We start from the raw sequence: 26,940 nt of genomic DNA, 5'->3' as shown, positions 1-26,940 counted from the left end.
TGACTAACAACATTTTTGAACCTCAGCAGGGGACGCAGGCTGGCAGACCCTACAAAGAAGAAAGAGGGTGACGATGAATCACTGGTGTGACATTCTGGGATCGAAACTCATGCATGCTGTGTTCTGGACGCTGATTGGAGGACACGAGTAAACCTTTCCACAATTGGCTATAGGTGTGAATAACATGAGCGCTGATTGGCTAATTTCACGCCACACGTACATACCCTAATTTTTTCTGTGGCCTGCGCTTCTTTGTGCAATACTATCTTTGGCATAAATTACATGCGTGTACACTACATTCGTGAAAAAATGGCAGCTGACGATTAGAGAAAAGTGTGTGGATCTTCATTCGGAAAAAGAGAAACTTGTAAGTTTTTTACTTCACAGTAAATTAGGTAGACTTTCGAGAGAGTATCAGATTAAACTGAAAGACGCCGTTTCTCCCTAATCCTTCTCCACAGTGTGGAAGAAATTGCCCTCGGAGGATTAACGTTGACGCCAGGGTTAGCAACCTAGTTATTAGCCAGCGGTGGCGGCTAGCAAATCACACAGCACCAGTTGTCAACACTGGGTTCATACTGCTAGCGTCAACCATCCACGGTACATATGGCTCCCGCGGGGAAAGGCACATTATGTAAAGAACTGTTAGTCTAACGTCATATCGAAACTACACTGACGCCATGTTCCCCATGTCGGCTTTTTGCTAACCGTTACTAGCTAAATTCACGTTAAGACGCGATAGAAGCAGCTAACAGTTAGTGATGCCATCGGTCTGTTAGCCGGAGCAGGAGTGTGGAAATATTTCCCCCAGACGTAACTGAAAGTTTTCTTGAAGTTTCCAAGTTGATAATGTAATGCACGATTATAAACTAATACCTCCTAGTCATGTAGAATGACGGTGTATTAATCATGTTTTATTAAAGCCCAATAAGCAGTTCTGATATTGGTGTCGGGGGGTTAGCTTGTCGTGACGACGTCACGTTGTTTTTCAAAACAAGATAGAACTTGGGACGATTGTTGTTGTTGTTGTTGTTGTTGTTGTTGTCTTAAGTGAAGGTAATAACGCTGATTCAGTCCTGTGTGGAGGTGACGTTTAACATAATAGTTAGTGACCGTGAGTGAGTAGTTCACGTCCAGAGGGATCACATGGGCGGTTCAGTCCTCCACGGGCCTGGTGCTTCAGGGTAGAACCTCCCGAAACAGTCCACCATGTCAGCCTCGGTGTCCGTGGGAGTGTCCGTTATCGGAACATCTCCTAAAGAAGAACACCAAAGTGATTCGGATGTTTATGACTTCATGGAAAATCTATTTCGTTTTGCTGAAAGCATCTTCACGTGGCTCAGGGCCAACTGGGATTATAAAGGCTTTACAGATGGTTTATGAGGTGATTAATAAGACAACCTATAAAAATCAGACTTATTACTGTTTATAACTACGAGTTATAACCACTTTGTGACGTTTTTACCTTCGAGCGCAATGCAGGAATGCATTATGCTGGAATGGGCTACATGCAAACGAAAATATATTTCATTAAAATGTTTGTTAGAGCAGACTGCGGAATGTGGTAGCATTTCTATTGTAAGAGCAATTTAACACAAAGAACAGGGCTACATGGTCTTCATGTGGACTGATGGATTTTAAGTATAAAAGACAGGCAGATAATATATATATTTATGTACAAACACTGATTATGTGCATACACCTCAATGCTATATGCATCGAACTTTAAAACCCTTGTTTTCATAGTGGTAGGCTAACTAATAACAGTTAATAGTTAGTTTTATTGATCTTTAAATGAAAAAAATAATTAATATCTTTAAATATGTTTGTGTGTATTTGTTTTTCTTGCATTTCATGTGAAAACGTTCCAGATTTTCAACACAAAACTACACAAGTGCAGAAGTGTACTTGGTCGCTGTTGGTCGTCATCGTAGACGTGTCACCATTGGTCATCGTCCGCCATGGGGAAAACACCAATAAAAGGCAAGAACACAACATTTAGGTTTTTGTTACGTACAGATTTTTAAGGATTCTATCTATTTTTTCATTGGATAATTTGAACAAAGTGAGTTGGTAAAATTGGAAACACCGTGGTTTATTCTAGTGTTAAATGTCAAAGCGGGTTCTATGAAGAACAGGAACTCTGGTTCATATTGGATGCAGAAATGTAAATGATGTCATTCAAATGAATGGTTTAGCTGTAAACCTGTCTACATCGACTTCAGAAGTGGATGAGAAAGTGAAATGCATTTGTGGATATACAACATAATTTGTCACAAATGAATTATGTATCTGTTAGTATCTCATTAAAGATTTGACATTAATGAATGAATTGGTCTTTATCAACTTTCCGGCTCTTATTTTTGATTTAGAAAATGTGTTTATGTGGAAAGTTTTTATGAGACAGTCGTAAAGTGAAAAGCCGGCATATTGAGCTACAGTCTTTGGAAACAGGGTATTGCACAAAGAAATCCATCAAAGATATGTTAAATAAATGTTTTGTATTTTTATACATTTCTGAAGTGCTTTTTTATCATTATCATTTGTAGATCAGAAAGATGGCAAAAAGGACAAACCAGGAAGGACAGTTCCTCTGACGGCTGCAACCCCAGCAACAACAAAAGGTGAGTTTTCTCCACTCACATGACTTCAGTTGAACTCTGGATGTGTCCTGTTTGGTGACAGCGTTGTCAAGAGTGTCCTGTAGTTTTAATACTCACTTTAGCTTTTTATTTCGTTAGCCTAATATAATATAATTTCATAAATGCCTAGGTCAACTGTCATCATACGACTTAAGCAATTATGCAATTAAGCAAACAATTTCTTTGACTTTATTTTTATAATAACTATATATATACAGACACACTCACACAGTGTGTAGTAGCAGTTATAGACAGACACAGTGTGTGTGTGTGTCTTTTTTTTCCCTTTTACATATAATGACAGAGTGGACAGAGTGGCTATAATGGTGCTTTCAGATGACTCTATTTTCATACATGTCAAAATACTTAATGATTAATTTAAAAATGTAAAAGGTACAGAATTAAAACCATCATTGTGTGCTGGGAATATATCTTGTTCTGACTGAGAATAGTGGCAAAGATAAGGGCTTGAAATGGACCAAATCTTTGTTCTGTGTACTGGATCCATCTAACTGTTTGGTGTCACTTTATGTTGCATTGTACAGCAGTTTTACAATTATAAATTTTACTTGTGTTTGATTTTGCTTCAGATGCTTTCAGCTGGGAGGAATATCTAAAAGAAACACTGTCTTCTCCAGCCCCACCAAGCTGTTTCCGTCAGGTACGTCCTGCTGGACTGTTGTGTCGCATAATGATTACTGGAAACCTGTGACATGAAGGCCAGAGCTCAGGGCTACAATTTGACTTTTACATAATTGTCAAGAATTTGGACCACTTGTCTTGGATAAAGCGGTCTATTTTAATTGTGATGTTTTTATCTGAAAGTCTGGATTTAAATAAAATTATATTTTTAAGTCTGTTCTTAAATTCCAGGGAGTTAGAACTGTTATTTCACCAGATTTGTTTCGTCCCACATGAATTCATCTGACGATGAATGCATCGCTGCCCTCCTGAAATCAAAACATTAATCAAACTCTGACACATTTGCAACCAGATCTGCGTGGTTGAAGTAATGCTTTGTTAACACTTTATTAATGCTTTGTTGACAACTTGCATTAGCAAGACTTAAATTATCAAAACATTTCCCAAAACTCTTAGGCCAGAATTCCACCCTCAAATGACTTCAAGGTGGGAATGAAGCTGGAAGCCCACGACCCTCGCAATGCCACCTCGGTGTGCATCGCCACAGTGATGGGTTTAACCGGAGTCCGCCTGCGTCTCCGTCTGGATGGAAGCGACAACAGCAACGACTTCTGGAGACTAGTAGACTCGTCTGACATCCAGCCCATAGGGACCTGTGAGAAGAATGGAGACATGCTGCAGCCGCCTCTGGGTAAGACGATCATAGCAGGCAGGAGTCCAGTTCACCTCCAGACCGCTCAGAAAATAGCTCAGTATCTGTAGCTGTGATTTGTTATAAATCAGATCAGTTCATCTACAATGACAGATTTAGATTTTTTTTAATTTAACATGATATGGAAGGGAAAAAATTTACTAACAGATATTGTCATATAATGTGAGTGTCACCTTTTTTTTTTCATTCTTTGAAAAAACAGATAATAATGTACCAGATAATTTGAATACCAAGATTATGAAGTAATGCACACAGTATGTGGGTGTGTATGTGGGTGTGTGTGTTGATTGAGGCAATAAGAAACTTAAACACAGCATAATGCTCTTCTTTGAGTTCTAACAGTCAAGTTCGCACCATATTTATCTCCCATAAGTCACACTGATGGCTTTTGAATGAATAGGTTAGTAAACAGGATTTAGCTCTTTACACTGTCCTCTAGGGTTCCGGATGAATGCTTCCTCATGGCCAATGTTTCTGCTGAGAACTTTAAATGGAGCGGAGATGGCCCCTGCAATAGCTTTTAAAAAGGTGTGTTATTTCTGGTGCTCTGCGAGCCTATTTATACAAGTGTATTATCTTATATTTAAGACGCGCTAAGAATTTTGCTTTGGATACAGGAACCTCTGAGACCCAGCCAGAATAACTTAAAACCAGGCATGAAGCTAGAGGCTGTGGACAAGAAGAACCCGTACCTCATCTGCCCAGCCACCATAGGAGAGGTCAAAGGTGACGAGGTGTTCATCATGTTTGACGGGTGGCGGGGTGCCTTCGATTACTGGTGCAAGTACGACTCCAGAGACATCTTCCCTGTGGGCTGGTGCTCCCTCACCAAGCACAGCCTCCAGCCTCCCGGAAACAGTGGTAAGTGTTACCCTCTAGAGGGCAGCACAACAACACACAGCACACACACAACACAACACAGTATGCACACAAACACACACATTCAGGACCCACATCTACAAAAATACAAACACACTCAACATTTATTTTGTGGTCTTGTTGCTTTGTCTGTCAGAATAAAACATCCACAACCTGGTCTTTGATGGGTTCTGGACAGAAAAAAGAAATCAGGAGTTTTGCTGCTTGGTGAGCGTGAGCTAATAGCACATCCTCCAGATGTAAGATATTTATGCATCTGGAGGAGTATAAACAGATTTGAAGTCGAGCTGAATGATGGGTGTGATGACTGTGGGTTTGTACAGGAGTTTCTGATAATTCTGTGGCTTGTTGTTTTTGGGGTTTTTTTTGTGTGTAGTATTTGTTCGAGTCACAGCTGTCGGAAATTCATATGGTCCTGATTAGAAATTCGCTCAGCTCCACTCCATGTTGTCTGTTCTTACTAAACATGGTCAGTCTGGATAAAGAAATGCCCCCCCCCCACCCACTGATGGTCAGCACTTTGCATCCCTTGATGAACTGCAGCAGATGGAGGAGATGTGCTGAGTGTTAAACAAGCATCTACACACACACACACACACACACACACACACACACACACACACACACACACACACACACACACACACACCTGTCCTTCCTTCCCAATTCTATTCTTCCCTTACTAATCCTGATCGATAGAAGTCCTCCAATTGTGTGTCTTGTTTTCAGCGGGCGATGACTTCTGCAGGAAGACTTCTTTGACTATTTGTGTGTGTTTTCAGGGAATGTCGTATAGACTACACACACAAACAGAAACATATTTGCCTACTGAGTAAATGGGCTGTTGCTTTGCATGGGGGGGGTGTTTGCATAAATTAGTTTCTCCTCATTGGTGCCTTACACTTTTTCCCTGTTTCTCTTCTTTGCTGTGGACGTTTGTTTTTGTAGAAAGAACAGCTTTCATTAGAGTGTAGAGAAGTGAGACAGGCCTCATCCTCTTCTAATGTTTAGATTAGTGTGCTGATGGGGACTGGGGCTCCCTTCCTCACAGCTCCTCCTCCTCCCCTCCTCCTCTTATTATTAGTAGTAGTAGTATTGTTATGTTATTATTATTAATATGAATAATTATGATGATGATAATAATAACAATAATAATAATGAAACAGTGGGTGGCGGTGGGGCGTTTCCACTGCCTCACGCCCCAGGTCAGCGGGGATAGGCTCCAGCTCCCTGCGATCCGCTACAGCAAATGAAGCAGTTAGAGAAAATGAATGAATTAAATGAATTAGTATTATTATTATTAATAATAATATATTATTATGAATTATTTTTATTATTATTGCTAATGATAATAATAGTAATAATAATACTATATTATTAATAATATTATTATAATTGTTGGTATTAATAATAAAATAAAATAACAAAATATTAATATACCCATGTAACACATTATCAAATAGATATGGGTGGATGCTAAAGCATATAAAATAAACCAGCAGTGTTGTTCATGTTGGGATCTTGGTAGATGGAGTTTAGTTAATTTCAGAACTGTAACTGAATGTTCAACATTTTGAATCCTTTCTTTACACACAACATGTCAATGGGAAAGAGAAATGGTTTTAGCATCAGTTTTGTCAGAATTTTTTCTTATAGCAGACTTTTGGACTCTCTAATTTTAAACTCTCTTTCCATCCATCCCTTGTGCTGCTCATAATGTGGAGCCTTCTAGGGTTTCTCATTTGGCCGGTTTCTCAGGAAGGTCTTTTAATTGCTTCTTCTTCAAACTCCCTGGTTCAACAGCACAGACAGTAGTGACAGGAACCTTTGCCAACCCGTCTTCAGTTCTGTTTTCCTTCCCCTTTGGACATACCGATACAGTAGAGTCACTATCGATGGAAGCAACAGGCCACTGCTAATGCTCTGCCAAGCCCATGTTTACTTTTTTCTATGCCTACGTCTGTGCTTCCCCTTTTAGTTACCCTGCCAAAGAACCTACAGATTCTCCCAGTGTCTCCCTCCAAACCTAGCAGGCGCTCCATGCAGCCCCCCTACAGACTCCCCAGCCCTTTGCCTCCTTTGCCTGTCAGGAAGGGGGTAAGAGGCCGCCGGCCGAAGAGCGAGACCATTGCTCTTCTCAAAGCCGTGGCGGAGGCAGCGGCTGCTCAGAACGGAAGCATACCTGGAAACACACAGCTGGTACCCCGGCCCCACAAGAAGAGAGGCCCCAAACCTGGAAGCAAGGTAAGGATCCCTGAGTCTGGGACATTTAAACATCAGACCTATGCTCTTTTTACTGTTTTCATGGTCGTCTGCTAATAAATGTGTTCAATAGAGAAAGCCGAAGATTCTCCAAAGCCCAGCACAACCACCAAGCATCCAGGTCCCCCAGGAAAACCCCCCCAGCCTCAACTCTGTGGTGTCAACAGGTAAGAATGAAATGCTTCCTGGTGCCCAACAATTATCTATTTCATGGTTTGTACCAGTTCACAGCTGTGACTGTGCTCTTGTGTTGTTTTGCAGTGTGTGTCTATGTGAACAAGCATGGAAACTGTGGCCCCCACCTGGACAGGAAACAGATGCAGCATCTGCCAGACCACTTTGGACCGGGGCCAGTGAACACTGTAATGCAGCAGGTGGTCCAGTCGTGCATAGACTGTGCGTATCAGCCAAAAGTCCTGCTTAGCGCTCTGCAGACTCACTCAGGAGGGGGAGAGATCGTCAGAGGTAGACACACACACACACACACACACACACACACACACACACACACACACACACACACACACACACACACACACACACACACACACACACACACACACACACAAGCAGCGATCACACACACAAGCAATAGAATGGAGGCAGTAGTGCTGCTCGTTAGACAGGTTGTTCAATGGTCCAGTGATGCGTTCTATCCGTCGTCCTAGTGAGAACAGACGGCGGAGTTCGTATGGTCAAACTACCGGCGGCGTCCAGCGCCTCCTTCGTTCTGCGTTTCTTGGAGACGATGTGTCGTCACCTGCAGTGTGATAACCTGTTCAGCAGCCAGCCGTTCAGCCACTACACTGCCTACGACCGCAACAAGTCAGGTGAGGCCATGGTGCTGTTAGGTCTGTTGTCGTGTGTGTGTGTGTGTGTGTTCACACAGTAGACAAATAAAAATCATTTCTTCTTCCTTCAGTGAAAGAGGAGGCGCTGGACACTCCATCTCTGGTTCGGGGCAGTAAGCGTAGTCTGTCTGGAGTGTCCCCCCCGTACGCAGCCCCTCTGTCGCCCAAGCACCTCAGAACTGAAGCTCACCCATCAGAAGGTACAGCTGACGTGTTTCTGAATCACAGAAAGGAGTCACGCCTCACTAAGTCTCCTTTCTGTCTTTGGAACTCACTCATAAATGCTTCTCAGCTTAAATGCTGCTTCACATGTGAGAAAGTGTGACTTTAGATCAATTATTTCCCTCCCACTTCACACCGGCAGCGGAACAGACATCAGCAGCCACACTCATCCTCAGATCACTGCATTCTCCAGATGTTTTTTGGGTAGTTAGACAGTTAGTTAGGTGTTAGTGAATACCTATCAGGAACGCCGTGTGACTGTCAGCTGTGTTTGTCCCCCCCAGCAGAGACCCTGCCCCACGAGGAGAACGGCCTCATCAAAGAGCAGCGCTACATGGACTCAGCCTCCAACTCCATGACCCCTCGACCCCAAACGGTGCGCAGCTCTTCAGACTACCACTCTCAGGCCAGCAGCCTTTATCACCCCGGCAACGGCACACCCATGCGCCGCCTGTCCTTAAACCCCGCAGAGCTGGGCTGCACACAGCCTCACAGACGCGTGGAGGGTACGTGGAGAATCTGTGGAGCTAAAGGTGTGTGAATGCTGCCTTCTTGCCCTGTGTGACCGGTGTGTTTGTTGTCTGTCAGCAGCCAGCTCCACCACGGGCCCCGAGGCTCTCGCCTCTGAGCGGGACCATCTGCAGCCTTCCTCCTGGTCCATCGAAGAGGTGATGCAGTTTGTGAGGGATGCCGACCCTACAGCGTTAGCGCCACATGCTGAACTATTCAGGAAACACGTACGTAACATTTAAAATGTGAAAGAGTGAGGGGAATCGTGTCTGCGAGTTTGCTTTTTTTTGTTTGTTTCAACGGACGTTCCATCCTTTTGTTTCCACAGGAGATCGACGGAAAAGCTCTGATGCTGCTACGGAGTGACATGATCATGAAATACATGGGTCTGAAGCTGGGGCCTGCGCTGAAGATCTGTCATCACATAGAGCGGCTGAAACAAGGCAAACTCTAGGAGGACCCAGGGCTGCCCGGTCCCCTGCCTGACGACCCATGAGCAATAAGCCCGCGGAGGAGCTGGCGTTCCAACGCCGATCCATTGTGCTGCAGGGGCCGCGTGTTACTCCAGACTAGATGGACCGAGTAGATGTTACAACTTCATCCTGACTTCCAGAGTGGAGAAAGTGTGCTGTGCATCGCTGACACATTACCTCATCCCCTCACCGGAGAACATAAAGCTGTTCCAGTCCAGCAGGCGCCGTTTGACTCTAAGAAATCCCAAAGGAAAGGAATCCCTGTAGTGTTTACATTTGCACGGCACGTGCACACGTGGACGCATTTTTTTAATGGAGATGAAATCTTTTGATCCTGGTTTTGGATCCCCAAAGATGGAGAATGTTTCTTCTTGTATAATGTTTTTATTATTGTTAAATTTCCAGTTAATGAGGAAGAGTTGAAATACTGAAAAAAAGAGAAAAAAAAAATTCTTGCGATGTTCTTCCCCAAGAGAATCTGGATGCTCTCTTGTCTGTGCTGTTCTATAGCTCTTCTCATTCACATGTATGCCTCAAGTATATGGGTACATCCGCCTGCCTGAAGAATGCTCGTGTCAGCGCATTCCATGTCATTGTCAAACATTAAGACGTTTTGTTTCCTAAACGTAAGGATCCTGATAGATTCCAATAAATCCTGATGGATCCTGTCCTTTTTTTAGATCCTCACCTTTTCCACGAGTGTCCTGCAGGATCACCTGCCGTGTAGCATAATGTATTATTGTGTCTTAGCACACCCCACGTTGCCTCCACACGTCCCAGCGCCATTCTCTGCTAAGCTCTTTCTGGCTCTTAGTGAAATTCTGGGTTTATCCATTTCAAAGGACAGATGGTTGAGTTTGTGAAGAACCTGACATTTCAAAGGGCTTTCTGTGTTTGGGTTGGATTCACTTCCATTCTTCAGCCGCAATCATGTAAGCTCGTCCACCCGCTGCGACCTCAGTGTTGTCACTTTTTTGACCGTTTCAGTCACTGTTAGCATTGAAAACAGATGTGTACAGTTTTATGGGTTTAACCATGAATATCAGCGACAGAATGTACATTTTGTAGAAACATAATATTTTAAGGAAATCATATACATACGTTAGAAATGTGAAGCTAGAGGAGATGGGGATGTGGTGAATATTCCGTTCTGCTTTTTAATACGTAACACCGTGCTTTTAGTTGAAATACTCTCAGTACTAGTCTGCCTTGCTTTACCTACGACATCTCTCAGGTTCATGTGGTCTTTGTTAGTACAAGCTTTTGTAGCATACTGTTTATAATATTCTGAATTTTGCTGTTATTCTCTTCCTTGATTTAAAAGACTTGTGCCATACAATATTCAATATAAGATCGAAGTACTGTTGATTTCCCTCTTATGTGTTGCAAAACGTTACTTGTCCATTATGTCACACAAGATAAACGATGTGTTTATGATGATGTGTATTTCCGTTTTTATTTTTATCACCCCAACATTTAAATGAGGGATAGTCTGTTTTTATAAAGCTGTCAAAAGCAAAAGGGTACTGCTGTTGTTACTGATCCAGTGTTTCTGTCTTTAAGCCCAATTTATCCTCAATGTTTGTTTTGGATGTGTAAAAATCAAGAAGACCTGTTTGTAGCTGTGTCATAAATATATAAATAATATCCAAACTGCGTATCACAGACTTTTAACAGTACGTCCTTTTAAAACCAGCACGTGTCATTTTGGAACAGAGATGGGGAATGTTTATAAAACCAGCACATTATTTCTGGAACCATGAATTCTAAATATTTCACCCTCTTTTGTCCCACGTCCATAAGAAGCTGGACGATTCTCTACTTCATGGATTTGAGACCGAGGCAACAAAAGGCAGGACTTCTTAATAACTGAATGCCTCAACTATAGACAGTAAAAAAGTTCTGTAAGAGTGTGGTGAGTGACAGCTGTACACTGCGGTCATGTGTGCAGAATAGATCGTAACCATCACTGACGTGACTGAAGTCCGTAAACTAATGAGATTTGATGTCTAGTTGTTTGGTAGGGTTGAAGATTTTGTTCCATATGATTTATAAAAGTGAAGTATGTCCAACAGACCAACTGGATGAAACTTGTCGAATTTTTGGCACATCTGAGATGGATAAGGAGTTGAAATGCATTCATATTATAAAATAGGAAAGGTTTAATCACCTGAATGTTTCAACTGCAGTTTATTCTCTAACATTTAATCTGAGCTGAGAGTTTTGGGTGAATGACAGGAAAGATGTTCTACTTGTGTTCAGTCCTTCAAACATGTCCATTCAGTACCCCGTAATTAGAGGGAACCAGTAAAAGATGTCCAAACAGTCAAATGAAGTTAGCAGAACTAAATTCACACCATCATTTTTATTATTGTTCTTTACTACTCATTTTATCAATGATGTCTTCTGAATCATGATCTAACTGAACAAGGCAGTCAGAGACGGCAACATCCCACAACATCATCACATTTTTGTGGGAAAATGTTGCTTTTAGTTTTGTGATTATATCTCATCAAGTTTCCGAGATGAGTATCTGAAAAGGTATAAAAGTGAAAATTGTGATCTAATTTTCATTCCCTTGCCTCCCTGAATATAACGTCTTTTGTTTCGTCTTTCTTAACCGGTTTCTGAGATATGTGCAAAAAATGCACAAAAGTTCCAATTTGACCTTAACTTAGTTTTCTCAAGGTCAAGGTCATTATCTAATTTTTATCCCCTTTGTCGCCGAGTAACGTGCTTTTTGTTTCATCTTTCTATCTACAACGGTTGTGAAGATCTTTGGTGGACGGATGGACAAACACGCAAACACTGACAATTACAATAGATTACCTCTTTGCAGAATGTAATTATGCAGCGCTTGGAGATTCAAACAGAAGGGGTCCGTCTACACAGCCAGTTGTCCAGCTGGTCCCTGCCGAATTCTCCTCCTTTTCATCCTGAGGATGACTTGCTGCTCATCATCACAGCATCTTCTCACCAGAATGCTAACAGACCCCAGACCCTCAGGACATGGAGCTGGTGTCTACCAGAACAGTCTGTTTGTTGGCTGTCTAGTCCAGTTTGTCATCCAGCTGCAGCTCAGACGTTTCCACAGCGACCAACCCATCAGAGACTGCTTATAGGTGTTGCCTGGTTCTTTGGATGTGCACAACCATCTCTTTGCTTCTGGACATTGTGATGCCATCCATCCAGCTCCTGTATTCAATCTCCTGTCGACTCGGGGACACCCAAGAACCCAACTTTATCCAAGAAATAACACAGAAGAGATACTGACAACTTATGGGATATAAAGCATAAAGGAAGGAACATGGAGAGCTACCTCTGGTAGAGAAGTTTGGTCAGGTTATCAAAACTGCTTTTCAAACAAACCTGAGCTCCACACAGACAGTAAAGATGACTCTTCCAGCCGCTTTGGAAGTAGGCAGCAAATGGCTTCACTTGGATCCAGTCCTGAAGAACCAAACAAAAACATCTTTTGGGAAATCATTTTACAGCATCTTTTAGGAAGTGTGGTTTTTTTTTTGTGGCAAATCAGCAAACCAGGGAAAACGCCGCCACCTGGTGACATCCACACAGTCTATCAGAGAACCACCTCCTCCCTCCCTGGACTTCTGCTCCATCATCAATGTTGATCCCATTTGAGTTAAGAGGGACAGAGGCGGATGAATCTGTGTTTGTTACATCCAGGCCGTCCACTGTTCCTGGTTTGTTCCTGTGCTCTGGGGGGTTTTTTTGTTCTCACTTCATTGGACACCAGAAAGTGTTTCAACAACGGATGGCTGCTCCAGCTGGAGATCTGAAACTGTCGTCTCTGCTGATTTCACTCATAGTGATTTATTGTAGTATAACTGCATCCCAAGGCTTCAGTGGGTGTGATTCTATTTTTAGAATCCACTACATTTGAGGAGGTCTGAAAGACCAGCGTGTACTTTTAACTCCGACCGGTTAACGTGTCACTAATTATTGACACGGCGTGCAATCCTGTTTCACCAAATAAAGCCTCCGTGGAACTGATTCTTGTTTTTTTGGTGAATCTTTTTCTGGTATGAATTCCACAATCCAACATGTGATCGTCAGGCTGACTCAGCATCTGTGTGATGACTTTCCGGGATACTGATGTGTGCCCCAGTACATTAAAACAAGCAAGAGATGGTATGGATGGCCTCCTCCAAAGGGACCCCCAAAATGTCATCTGGGACACTGCAAGTGAGAAATGAGCATTTTCTCCATGTTTCATGGAGGAAATTAGATGTGAGCAATCAAAATCAATCAATTTCTCCTTGAAGGGTTGCTCCTCATGATTAACCAGCGTTATGCTGTCTCCCTTGAATCTATGAGGTGGATGCTCTTCAGGGCATTCAAACCTATGAGCATCTGTTATGTAACAACAATAATATGTCCAACTTGAACCAATACATCCCGCGACACCCCTGAATTGAAAATTTTACCCTGACCTACTTGCATAGGTCAAAGATCAAAGCTAGTGCCCTGACCTACTGTTGTTGATCAAAGCACTAGCTTTGATGTATGGGCTTACTCACACTGGTCTTCTCCTTTGTCTTTCTATCTTATCCGGTCCCTGAGTGTGCTAAAGTTGAAATTTGACCTTGACCTAGTTTTCTCAAGGTCATCATCTCATTTACATCCCCATTGTGTTTCATCTTTCTGTCTGCAATGGTTGCGAAGATAATTGGTGGACTAATGGACGGACGGACGGACAGAAGAACGGACGAACACACAAATGCTGACAATTACAATACATCACCGCTTTGAAGCGGGATGTAATAAACGTCAGTCATGCATTTCAGGAGAATAAAATTAATTATTGTTTCCGGCACATTTTCTCATCGCTTCAGCAGCATGGTTCCACCAGACAACTGAGATATTGTTAGTGGAGGAGAGAATTGGTTTTGCTACCTGAACACAGAGTGGTGCTGGTATTGTCAATACTATTTTTCTTTTTTCTTCTTATTTTTATTGGCTAAATAAAATAATTGTTTCTTCACTTTTGATTGTGTGGGCAAGATGCAACGACGTGAGGGCTGATCCCACCCCCCACATTGCTGAACCTTCCTACCAAATGTTCCGTAAGTCTGGTGCTATGGAATCCTGCAAACAGACAAACATCAAGCAGAATGAAAATATGATCTCCTTCTTCATGTAAAAAACATATCTGAAAGGACACCAGTCCAGACGATCACATGAAGAAGTCCCCATGTTGACTTGTTTGATTGTTCCATGAAAAATAATACTAGTTTTAAAAACAAAATGGATCAGAGACTAAAATGACACAACATCATTGTGTCATTTTATTGCATCATTGTGTAATTCACCCATGAATGGACTTGAACCCATGACATCACATCAGGCGACACTTCATGAGCATCCTTTTATGTAAACAGAAGTAAATGTCAACGACCAGATGGAAGCAATCAGAGCCGTTTGAACTCCACAGCGCCACCTTCTGGCCGTAGAGCACCAAAGATGTGACGAGACAGCACACCCACATGTACACAAACTGTAGTGACAACTGTGTGATAGAACAGCTTTTATATTTATTAGTTGTTTGTGTTGTTGTTGAAATGAGACAGCATATCAGTGTTTTAAATAAAAAACACCAGTTAAAATAGAAAAAAAAAAATCACAACATGCTGCTAGATTCACATGTATTGTCAAATATTTGGTAAAAGTTGATCCAAAAACTGAGGGAATAAAAATCTGCATATCGGACAAATTACAGCAAGACAATAGAGATCAAGCCGACTCAACGTTTGGCCAAACACCTTTCAGACCCCTTAAGTCACCATTGGAGCAGCGCGTGCAGGAACGGTCATGATAAAGACCCCAAACCAACACAATCCAGACCACAGCCCACATCTGATCAGACTCGGGTTCCACCATCTGATAGGATTGTGTTTTTAGATGTTTTATTACCTGTTAATTTATACAGCAAGATCCAAATCAAACCCATGACCAAAATATTCACATATTCTATCTTTGTGTGACTCGGGGATGGAGTATTAGTGGAAAAAAATATTCCTCAGACACTGATCGAGTTTGGTAGAATTTTACAACAAATTTCTGTAGATTAGCAGACAATTGATTTTTCATACAGTATTTAAAAAATAAACAGTGACGCAGTTCTGGACTGATCGTGTTTGTCAGGGAACAAAACGTCTGTCACCGATGAGCTTTGGCGGTTTCGAGTGTTTTAGGCATAAAGACAAAGATTGTCATGTGGTGGAACGTAAAGGAGGAAGTCTGCACATGGAGAGTTGGGGGGGTGGGGGTGGGGGTGGGGTAAAGACACACACAACTTTCACCCAGGAGACGTGTGTTAGTCTGTGACCATGAGTCAGTGCTGACCTACTTATTCAGTTCATCAGTAATGTCAGGAAACGTGATTTAAAATACAAACTCTAGTAGAAGAATCTCAGGATCACGCAAAACCTGTCGCACAAAGGACACACACACACACACACACACACACACACACACACACACACATACACACACACACACACGCTTCAACAGTAACAGGGAAAAATGTTTGCGTGCAGTGAACTGACCCGGTTAAACTGTCTGGCAACCTGGTACCTCTCAGGCGGGAGATGAGGAGTGAGGAAGAGGAGGAGGAGGAGAAGAAGGAAGAGCCCAAACAAACACAGTGGTCTCCTGCAGCTTCCTGGTTGGGCCTCTAATAATGAGAACAAACAGCACAGCTCTGACAGCGAGGCTTTGCTGTCTGGACTGCTAACGATACCAAATCACTTGTTTTACACAGACGAGTCTGATAAATAATCTCACTGATACTAACCTTAAACAACAGACCAACGACACACTGAACACACACACACACAATATTCTCTCTCACACCATAGAAACGTTCATTGCTTAATCTCGACTCTCACCTGCCTTCACATTTTCAGCCATTCTAACAGGTGAGGTGAGTTTGAAACGTCACCCTGGACGCAGCAGCGGGTCGGGTGTTTTAGACACTTCTCAAAGTGTTTCCTCAGCTTTGCTCGCATTTTGAAGCATTGCTAATGCAGTCAACAAGAGAATTTTTGTTTTAATATTTAGACAGGCCAGTGAAATTTAGTTGCAATAACAATACCAACATCCCTTTTTTACTCCCCTGCAAAATAAAAATACACGTTGTCACGACAAACAACCTTTGTCAAGTTATGTAGAACCAGAAGTACGTGAATCGCTGCTGTGAGCTATGGATGGCAATGGGAACTTCTTACACAGGGACGACTTCAACAGTTTCGGTCACTTCCTGTTAGTACATAATGCTCTGCCTCGAGGAGGAACCTCAATCAGTCACAAAAAGCCTTCAGTGCACTTCAGTAAAAAAACAACATAGGGCACAAAGATCTACAGGAGGAGAATGGAACCATGTCTCTGTTGTGAAACGGTCATCTCAAAGTCATAGACAATGTCCAAAGTCACATGGAGGGTCCACTAAGCTGCCATACATACAAAGAGTTCTGCTTCAGCGTAACACTGCAGAGTAGTGCATTACAAAAAAATCACAGCAATTCAGATAAGCCCATTGGAAAACCACTGGAAACTACTGGACCACATTTACAAGCAACGTCTGGATCCACAGTCTGAGTTCTGATTGGACGTTGAAGTGAATAAGTTTGATTACTGAATGTCCCCACATGTGTTTTATGTTACACCATCTGGAGGGATTACCAGAGAGCCGTCCAGCTACTACACCCCCCGCACTCCGTCGAGAACTCTCACTTCCTTGGTAGCAGCGTTGCAAGTTTCTGCTTCTTCATGGGCAGGAAGTGAATCTCTTGTGAGCTGACCTTCTTCAGCTTGATGGCTCTGTTCTTAGAAACCTTTTTTAGCGTTGTGTTGGAGTTGTTCTGCTCCCCCTGGGACGACAATGGCACTCCGTAGAGTTTCTGGCTACCATCTCGTTTGATAGAAAAGTTCTTGGTGGAAACTCCTGAGAGTCCTTTAATTTTTCCACACAGGATGGCAGGGATGGCGTCCTTCACCGAGACGATAACCTTGGCCGTCTGTGACGTACTGACTATCTCAAGGTTTCCAGCTCTGCTGAGGGACGCTTCAGGACCCCGAGAACTCGACCCGCCGGCGCTGCTGTCAACCACCCATTTATGCTGCCTGCTGAACTCCAGTGATGCCAAACTTCCCAGGAGTTTTGAATCTAGACTCTGAGTGCATTCAACACCCAGAGACAAAGACGTTCCACTAGATTCTTGACCAGAATGGAAAACCGTGTCTCTGTCTGACTGAACACACTTTTTCCTCACACCAGGAACAGACAAGTCAAGAACCCCGTCTTGCTGTGGACTGAGGTACTCCTGTTTCAGGTGGAGGGGACAGGCTCTGACAGAGAGGTCCAGGGCCTGTCCTTCATCCAGAGGCAGTGAGGACGGGGAGCTGTTTTGTAACTGGAACAACGGCAAACATCTGCCTGAAGACAAAAAAGAGGTAGTATCTTTTGGAGAAGTCTGAGTACTTTTACTCACAGTGCTAACTGGTTTTGGCACGTTCCCCTTTGAGTCCTCCGTCTGACGGACTGGAATAGGGATGGGAAGCGGGACAGGCAGAGGCACTGGCAGGGGGATGATGACGGGATAGGGAACCAGCAGGGTGGCAGGGGGGACTAACGGGGCCAGAGGGGAGGTGTAGGAAGGTGTGAGGGGAGGTAGAGGGAAGAAGGTGGAGCCTGGGGACTGACATGTTGATGAACCTGCCTGAGAAGGAAAGAGATCCTGAATGATGGCGGCGAACGCCGGATTCTGCAGCACAGAGAGGAGGTTAGCATCCTGTGTTTGTCCGACTGACTTCTGGTCGCCCGCTGGAGGTAAACTGAGCGTCAGTGGGTTCTGACACAGGACATTGTTCTGGAGCGGCAGCTGAGGACAGTTAGTGGTCTGAGCAATGACAGAAGGATTAATGTGCTGGAGGAGCTGCTGGTCCAACACCAGGGGAAGTGACACCGGGCTCTGGCCTGTTAGTAAGTATGGTGCTGCTCCCATTTGACCGAGCTGGGGGCCGGCTGCTCCGGCCATCTGGAGGTGGATGGGCAGCACCAGTGGGCTCTCCCCCAGGCACACAGGGTGTAATACTGTTGTGGCAACTTTAAGCGCCACGCCTCCTGTTGGTTCAGCAGTGGGACTCACCACTGGGGGGACGGGAGGTTCCACCAGGGTAGACAGCCCCCCTTTGCTCAGTCCAGTTGTGCTGTTGCTGCAGGAATCAGCAGGAGTGGATGGATTTACTCCATCCTCCACCTTACTGGGTATTTCTCCTCCGACCTCAGCGCTGTACACGTCATTGCTGCCCTCCATGGTTCAGTTTGAAAATTCAATCCAAATCTTCATCCAGTACTAGTGAGAGGTCTCATCCATTATTCCTTTAAGCAACCCTAAAACACATGAAAAAAAATGTTAACCAATTGTTTTACTAGACGGACTATAAATCTGAAAAATCCTGCATATGCACCCGAAACGGTTCACACAGTTTGATGGCTTCAGTGGAATCTGTCCTTCACACCATTTAAAGGACGCTTTGCTGCATGCTGTCTGATCCAGCTCAGATAAATGTGGGTGGCCTTGATATGAAGCGTTTAAATAAATCAATCTCGTCATTTAGTGTTGGAAAGTGGTACCTCGCTATAACCCAGTTCGCCTTTCTCAGCCTCACAGTTTCACTGATTTTTTTAGCGGAATTTTTAATGTTATGGCATATTCATACTTGGTAACATGTCTGTTGTGAAACCAACAACCCAACAGGATTCTATAATAAAAGAAGTGACTTCAGGACAATTTTAATTTTACGCTAGCAATAAATCATATGCTGACCGTAAAATATATTCTGGAAGTGGTTTAATTGATCTGTACAATTCGGAGGTAACCATAGTAATACGTGTACATGTCAGCCCAGCCATTAAAAAGTGAGTAATCACCTATTAATAACCTGACAATCAGTTATTTCTTCATGACATCACTGGGACATAGAGATATAATTACACGTCTGCGGATTTATTGTGGTGCATTCAAGTTCTGTCAGTCACGGGAGTTCTATTTTCCTGATGGTGCAGAAGGAAAACCAGCACAGCCGTCCAATCAGAAGGCTCCCTGTGTGTCTGAATGACTTGTTTGTTGTCCTCTCTGTCTGTGGGAATGAAACACTCCCTGCTGCTATACACACACACGTTTGAGTTTGTGACACGAGCTGAAAGAAATTAACATCTACGACCAGTTTGCGATAACTGTGATGACATCATCAAGTCAGGTCACCACAAGCAAGGAAAAGGCAAGCTCTCCTGTAAACTCTATGTATAAAACTAGTGGCATGGGCCTTTACTGACGTCTAACAGTGGTCCTTTCAGGTTTATCATTGAGCTTTCCATTTTCGGAAAATAATTCCCACTGTGGGAAAATCCAAATACAGGATTGAAATGCATTAATGGGAATTAGAAGTCACCCTAAACAAATAATTATAGTAAACTGAGCAGGGATCTGCAGTTCATAGTGCATCATCATGAGTAATCACGTTAGAGCAGAGCCACCATAATATAACACAGGAAATGAAGACGGGGAACACAACTGACTGTCTGTTGTTTGTCCCAGAGAAAATCAGAAGGTAAACACAGACGGACTCGCCGTGGTCTGAGTTGAATCACTCTCCAGGGCAGGTATCAGTACACAGACCTGAGTGGAGTCACACCAGGACTGAACTCTGTTCATTTATCCACGGACACCAAATGAACTATTTTCATATTTAATCAATTATTAAGTACACTTTGTTTAAATAAAAACACAACAAAACAAACAACTTTTTCTAGCTTGTTATTTTTCTTTGTCAACCTAAATATCTTCAGATTACGGGGATAAAACTAAGGATGGATTTGTTAACATTTTTCTGACAGATAAGTTGATAATGGAAGTTTGTAGCTGCAGCTGCAGCTGCAAAGAAAAACAAGAGACACTAATAGAAACTCAGTTGAGTCGAGACCCAACCATCAGGACGTGTCTGCTGTGCTCACAATCAAACAAACATGGATGGAACCTCCAGGATTTAACCAGTTTCTTCTCAGCTCATGTCCAACCCCTTCAAATAGGTTTTAACAAAATCCGTAAGTTTTACACAGTAGAAATACTCTATACTGTAAAGGCTTTCCATTGGTGCATTTGCTTTCCGTTCCTCCCCTCCTCCGCTCTGTTGATTCAGCTCTCTACTTGAAGGGGTTCATCCAGGGGTAACACAGCAACCCCAGCTGAAGGTAATCCACAACCCCTACGGCTACAATATCAGTTTATGATCGATCATCTATCCATTGATGCAGCTATCGCTGTAGTCGTGTGTTGCTCTCCTCTTCACTGCATGACTGTTCCACACAACACATGTCCTGCCTCCACCGGCTGTCAACTGTCATCCATCTGTAGGGATGGAACGTCTTCTGTGTGAGTAGAGATGCAAATGTTTCCAATGTCAGTCAATAATTCATACTCATGAAAGCAGCAAGGATTTTATCGTCACTTCTCCAAAACACCTCAAAACACCCTCCAATAAAAACACCAACAAAGTCAATTAAATTAAAAACACACATGTAGTTTCCAAAGCAAGACGCTTCTCTTTCTGCACGGCCTTCATGTGGTGTTGGGTTGCCTCATTGAGCAGCGAGGAGGAGCTCGCTGTCACCCCAGGCTAGTTTTATATTGTTCTACAGCGTAGATGAGACTCTGTAACCCGGCTGTGATGGATCACACAGGGGATTCTGCAGCCAGATGGATGGCTGATAACCTTGTTGTTATTTTACACATGGGAAAAGTCTGCGAAGTGTGTGTGCACCTCGGGAAAACAAAACAAAAACATGCTTAACCATAGCTTATAAGAGCCTAATAAAAGCTTTTTGTGCTGTTTTGGCTTCAGGCTTCTGTTCAGTTGTCTTTTCCCAACTCAGTGCAGACAGTTCTCGGAGCAGCGGGCCGGCAGGTCACGGTTGTCTATATGAACATGGTAGATTTATGCACAACACACAGTCTGTACTCATCCAGTACAGCGTGGGATCGCAGGCCAGACACACACGACAAGCTGTTGACACAGAAATCCCAGCAAAGACATGGGTGGACATGTTACACACAAGTTCATGAAGAAATCTCCTTCTCAAGAGTTTCTCTTCAGATCACCAATGTCAAGGATGTCACAAGTATCAATGTTTTTGGGACAGGTATGTATAACATCAGAATATGATGTGATCAAAAACATCCACAAACAGACTTTCAAGGCCGCACAATTATTTATATTATTTCAGATGAGTCGGATTTGTCCAACAAAAAACACAACAAATGAGTTCCACTGTCCTAAATTAAGCCTGAATGGAAGCTGATAATCTTTCTTCACTCCACTTTGGTGCGAGTAGTTGCATAGCGGGAAATTTGTGGAAAGCCACTTCCTGTTTGATAAGGCGGTCATGAGGTCTGTGACACGATAAAGCCTCACTGACCAATATGAAAGAAGTCTTTCTTGGATGATCCTCTAATCCTCTTCTGTCACAGACTCTTAATAGTTTGACCCCATCAGGCACAACGAAAATAAATAAGAGGGGCCATTAAATTAAAAATGATAAACTCAATTTAATGGCCCCTCTTAGTTGAGCTGTCAGGATGAAATAACTTCTGTATGCTTCCGCTTTAGGTTTTATGAGAAGAAATAACACACGCATTACTCTGGTCTGCTCCAGCCTCTCTCCATTTCAGTCACATGAAAACAGCATCGACCAGACAAGCAGCAGAAGTAGGAAGTTCATCCACAAAAGTGAGCCAACGTCCACAGGCAGCATTTGTGTGTGTGTTGTTCCTGTTCAGTGATGTGACTGCGTACGCTAGCTTTGTCTCTGTGTTATCACAGAGAGGGAAGGCCACCGACAGAGGTCACACCAGCATCAACAAACACGTCTTATTCCTGCTGATGTGCCAAAAGTCTGTTGAATCTATCTTTGGCTGTTTTTCTTCGACGCGTTCAGAGATGAAGTCCTCTGGTTAAATCTGACGCCTTTTAAGAGTCAACAAAGCGAAACCCACTGCTGTTCCATAAATATCTGTAGGTTAAAGTTGTTAATCTTCTTAAATCCAAACAGATTTAGACTTTCCAATTTTCGAATCATGATACGTTGATAGATTATTTGGTTATAAATACTCCAGCATGAAGCAGTTTTTGTTTAACGTGAGCTAACGTTGGAAACATGCCACATAAAGAGGCCAGCAATCTTGTTGCTGAATGAGTGCAGATTTTTTTTCTTTAGTCTGATAAGATCAGCAACACATCAAGCGCTGGTCACAACTTCCACATCATCTGTAAGAGGTTTGTGTTCACTAGCCAGTAACATCTAATTGGCTAAATAGGCAAGAAGAGACCTGACACACAGCCAAATGAAATCCCTCCCCTGTCCCCGTTACTGTAATGATTTCCACATTTCCTTTTTTCCTCCGTGCCTCATTGATGGAATGTATGCTTTACTGAGTCAATAGCAGAGAGAAAACAACAACGCCTTCACTTCAGCTGAGTTTAACTGTACTGAAGCGTAAACGCATCAGTAAAACTCAGAGAGGATTCTCTGGTTCTAGGTTTTATTTAGAGCTCAGAGAGAACAAAGCAGCAGGGACAGAGGATGGATGGAGCCCGGCTGATGATCTAGAGGTCATCACCCTCAACACCCCTACGCTCCAGCAGCCAATTACATCTCATTAGCAAGACACATGCAGCCGCATGCATGAGCCTCACATCCTCACACAGATGCTGGCTGCTCCCACATCACTGCAGAATCGCTTTAATTCTGATGGTCCAGCTGATCTCAGCAGTCTTAGTCAAATATAATGAATAATTTAACACTTGTAATTTGTTTAGCTATTATTATGAGGACTGCATTACAAATACATCACCTTATCCTGTTCAGATAGCAAAATAATAATACGATTATTTACTTCAACAAAGGAGGTTTGTTGATTTGTCAGAAGGATGAAATAAAACTACTGAATTGATTTCCATGAATACCGATGACAGGATCTGGACCAGAGTAGACTCCAATAGATTTGACCATTGATCTGGATAAAAGGGAGGATAAAGGATCTTTTTTTTTTACATTCTTTAACACAATGAGATACGGGAATGATTTATCATCGAATCATGCAAGGATCTTCAGGGGAAAAACATCTGGCATATTTTGGGAGGGATCCATGAGTGTTGGCAATTTGATGTGGGCCCAGACACAAATCTGGCGCTACAATTTTTACATTGATGGTTACACTATTTTCCGCACTATAGGCGCAGTGGACTATATGGCGCACCTTCAATGAATGGCCTATTATAAATGTTTTTCATAAATAAGGTGCACTGGATTATACGGCGCACTGTCAGTTTTTGAGAAAATTAAAGGGTTATAGGTACGCCTTATAGTGCGGAAAATACTGTATTAAAAATTCATTCACCTAAAATCGTGGTTACATGATAAAGAGTTGACTTTTGGTATAGAGCATGATTGAAATTAATAATTTTATCATATTAACATGTATTTACGCTAAGGATTAAAATAATGAATCATGTATTGTTATATATACAGTATATATATATATATATATATATATATATATATATATATATATATATATATATATATATATATATATATATATATACACAGTATATGTGTGTGTGTGTGTGTGTTTTAGCACGTAGATTGTTGATCAAGGAAAAATTAAAACATAGGAAAATTGTTGGAATAAATCAATAATTACCCTAATTAAAAATCAGAAATCTGAATAAAAAAATTAAAAAACAACAGCTTGAAGTTTCCTCATTAGACACTCTCGTGTCCACGCAGTATTTATCCACGCATATGATAAACTTGGGATATTGTCTTACAACGGTTATGTCATAGCACATGTCACAGGACCGTTATGCGCGCTAATAACCACGTTATTAAACCGATGATAACCAGAGTGCTGATTTAAATGCGTCCAGCTCACCGGTGAGTCGTTACGGTCGCCGGGCCAGCGGCTCGCGGTAGGATCGGGGAGGATGAGCGTCTCCTCCACCTCACAGCGTTCCACGGAGGGGCTGCGGGCGCGTGACGCGCCGCCGCCTTCCACACGTCACACACGGCAGAGACGGGCTCGCGCTACTCGGAACTGGCGTCTATTTAAAATAAAAAGGGCTCACGCGGACGGACGACACAAGCTAGCTGCGTGGGCTCTGAAAGGGGGGGGGGAAAGGCTCACATTTGATTAAAATGCACCCCGGTAGCGGAAGCATTCCGCGTTAATTGGCGGTCCAGCGGGTTAATATTCGGTGAGAGCGGCGCAGACGGTAGAGGGGCTCTCGCTCAGCCCGTTTCATCTCCAGCCTTCAGCGTCATTCTTCTATAAAATGTCAGTTATGCTATAAACTGCGAAATTTACTCACCTATCAGGCAGACGAGCGCGTTTAGCAGCTGCCCGGACCCGCTGGCCTCCCGCCTTATCAATAAACGAGGCTCGTAATACGTGACAATAAATAGAAACGGCTCCTATTTATCTCTTTAACGCGGTGCCGTCGTAGCGACTCCAGACTGGAGCTGCGCGCGCAGCCGCGTCCGCGGCAGGGTCCTCCTCCCGCGTGCGCGCAGAGAACAGAAGAAGAAATACCGACGAGAAAAAACCCACGACAAGATGTAGGAAAACATCCATTAGAGGACAGATAACACGGTAAAATCATCGCATAGAAATAATCTATGTATGTGTTTACTCTGGTCTCTGTTGATGATGTTTTGGTCGGGACCCTCACCAGAGCTCGGTAGTTCAAAGGGTTCCACGTCACGGCCGCAGACTGTGTTCATCTGTCAAGCTTTCCTTCTCCATGTACTTTTTCGTTGAAATGCCAATGTAATTGTGAGCAATCAAACAGTACAATTCGTCCATAGACGAGCAATCAGTTTATAAAATAGAGAAAATAATGTTTTAATTGTTAATTGAATCATTGATTATTTTTTGTTTGGGTTTGGGTGGATATATGTTTCCCATGACAGTCCTTGTGGACCATAAAATAAGCACCAAATTACAGACATATACAACAAATGTGAACCATGTTGACCTTGTCAGTATATACAGTAATTTGGCATAAATGAAGATGTGAAAATCCTACATTCTGTTGGTTTCTATGGAAGGAGTGTAGGACTAGATAATAAATGATAGATGAGTGTTGGAAAGGGTTTTACACACCATTCATCCTTTTATTTTTAATAGCACTCTGGACGGCATCAGCCTGGTAGGTGACGTATGATGGAGGCAGAAGAGAATGGAGTTTGGCAGCTGTGGGTGGGAGTCTGGTAGTGACAGGCCCGGCTGAGCCGGATCCCCCTGGGTGTCCATATCAGTCCTAGCCAGCCTGGGGGTGTGCCTTGGGCCCCAGGGTCCCTCATTGTTCCGCAGGGAGTCTGTTTAATGCACTAATGAGCCTCACAATACACCCTGGTGGCCTGGTGGGGACTTTAGTGTGGTTTCCTCCTCAGTGCTTCTACCCCCACCCTGTCAGTACTGCTCACATGAAACGGAGCACAGCTCAAATTTGAACTGACTGTGTTGTTGTGATGGTAGAAAATGTAATAAAAACATCTTAAAAATTTATATTGGATTAACTATTGTATGGAATTTTCATGCAAACAAATTAAACGAAAATTTTCATACTACACATGATTGAAAAATGTGATACTACGGATCCAAAAGTCTGCTAACATGGATTTGACTTTCAAATATATTTACTTGAGTAATCTGAAGCCCATTTGATTGTTTGCTTATTGCAATTGGGGACAGTCACGAAACTACTGTGTTGGGATTGGGCAGATATCATATTAGAACTAAGAGAGACCCTCCCTGGGGTTATCAATAATTCCAGACCCTTCTGACTCAGAAAAAAATCTTCATATACCACCCCCCCTCCCCCAGATGACTGCAAATATATGCATGACTAACTAATTGTCGGGAAAGCAGCCACACTGAATGAAGAGCAGTAAAATAAACTGGTCTCCATTGCACACAATGTGAAACCAGTCCGAGGCGTCAGTGCTGAAGTGCTGAAGGGCTCAATTAGAGCGATGATGATGAACTGAGGTGATGAACTGTTCGTCCTCTGGACTGGCTAGAATAAATATCACCATAACGCCTTTGTTTTCTCCATGAACACACCTCAGACAGACAGACAGACAGACAGACAGACAGACAGACAGACAAACAGGCTGACAGACAGGTGAGCAGTCATCTGCAAATGTTTACTTCAATTAAATTAATTTTGTCAACAGGTTTCATAACATTATGTTTAGTTACAAGCAAAAATATTTAGTCATGCTGTGAGCTTCATTTCAAAGAATACTTTAATAATGATAGGGAACATGTATAATTGATCTCAATAAAATTAATCCACAATTAAAACATCGCACAACCACCTTATTTACTTACTTGAAAGCATCCTCCTTATATTTATAGACTTTTCTTTTGCAGCAAAATGAATCTAACTTTAATTATCTACTGGATAACATCCCTAACGTCTCATGCATGCAACAAGCACTGAGCAGCTGGGTTGTTTTATTTTCTAGTTTTGTGGTTTCATTTTTGTCTCTCCTCTGGTCTTCATACTCAAACAATGATAAAATGATGTTGGGCTGACAGTTGCTTGCAAGGACTGTACAGTATCTGCTGGGCTTTCTTGACAGCTGGGGGGCACAA

The 26,940-nt window shown here is 42.8% G+C and overlaps 2 protein-coding genes across 6 annotated transcripts; one reads left to right on the top strand and one right to left on the bottom strand.

Annotated features, from left to right (window-relative positions):
* The first annotated feature begins 228 nt into the window (after positions 1–228).
* LOC137598642 (sex comb on midleg-like protein 2) lies at positions 229–11,266 on the top strand. Of its 3 annotated transcripts, none has more exons than XM_068319032.1 (15): positions 229–367; positions 1,872–1,983; positions 2,550–2,624; positions 3,233–3,303; positions 3,741–3,975; positions 4,436–4,524; positions 4,614–4,857; positions 6,854–7,119; positions 7,211–7,304; positions 7,399–7,602; positions 7,806–7,967; positions 8,060–8,188; positions 8,498–8,716; positions 8,799–8,947; positions 9,049–11,266. In XM_068319032.1, the coding sequence occupies exons 2-15, from the start codon at positions 1,962–1,964 to the stop codon at positions 9,172–9,174; spliced, it is 2,085 nt and encodes a 694-aa protein (XP_068175133.1). In that variant the 5' UTR covers positions 229–367; positions 1,872–1,961; the 3' UTR covers positions 9,175–11,266. The 3 variants fall into 3 exon arrangements, with proteins under 3 accessions (XP_068175133.1, XP_068175131.1, XP_068175132.1); XM_068319030.1 differs by having other exon boundaries at positions 8,495–8,716; positions 9,049–11,265; XM_068319031.1 differs by having other exon boundaries at positions 8,495–8,716; positions 8,802–8,947; positions 9,049–11,264.
* Positions 11,267–12,575: 1,309 nt separating this feature from the next.
* Positions 12,576–24,776, bottom strand: rai2 (retinoic acid induced 2). 3 transcript variants are annotated; one of them, XR_011036710.1, is made up of 3 exons: positions 24,647–24,776; positions 15,763–18,608; positions 12,576–12,643 (listed from the first exon to the last, which is right to left on the bottom strand). XR_011036710.1 is itself a non-coding variant. In XM_068319033.1 (2 exons), the coding sequence occupies exon 2, from the start codon at positions 18,529–18,531 to the stop codon at positions 16,945–16,947; it is 1,587 nt and encodes a 528-aa protein (XP_068175134.1). In that variant the 5' UTR covers positions 18,532–18,608; positions 24,647–24,776; the 3' UTR covers positions 14,753–16,944. The 3 variants fall into 3 exon arrangements, 1 of the variants encoding a protein (XP_068175134.1); XR_011036711.1 differs by lacking the exon at positions 12,576–12,643 and having other exon boundaries at positions 14,753–16,236; positions 16,369–18,608; XM_068319033.1 differs by lacking the exon at positions 12,576–12,643 and having other exon boundaries at positions 14,753–18,608.
* Between the last annotated feature and the right edge of the window lie 2,164 nt (positions 24,777–26,940).

This window comes from Antennarius striatus, chromosome 7 (assembly GCF_040054535.1).
Source record: "Antennarius striatus isolate MH-2024 chromosome 7, ASM4005453v1, whole genome shotgun sequence".
Lineage (NCBI taxonomy): Eukaryota > Metazoa > Chordata > Actinopteri > Lophiiformes > Antennariidae > Antennarius > Antennarius striatus.
Note: the sequence above shows the minus strand (reverse complement) of the source record. Positions and strands in the feature narration are given on the sequence as shown.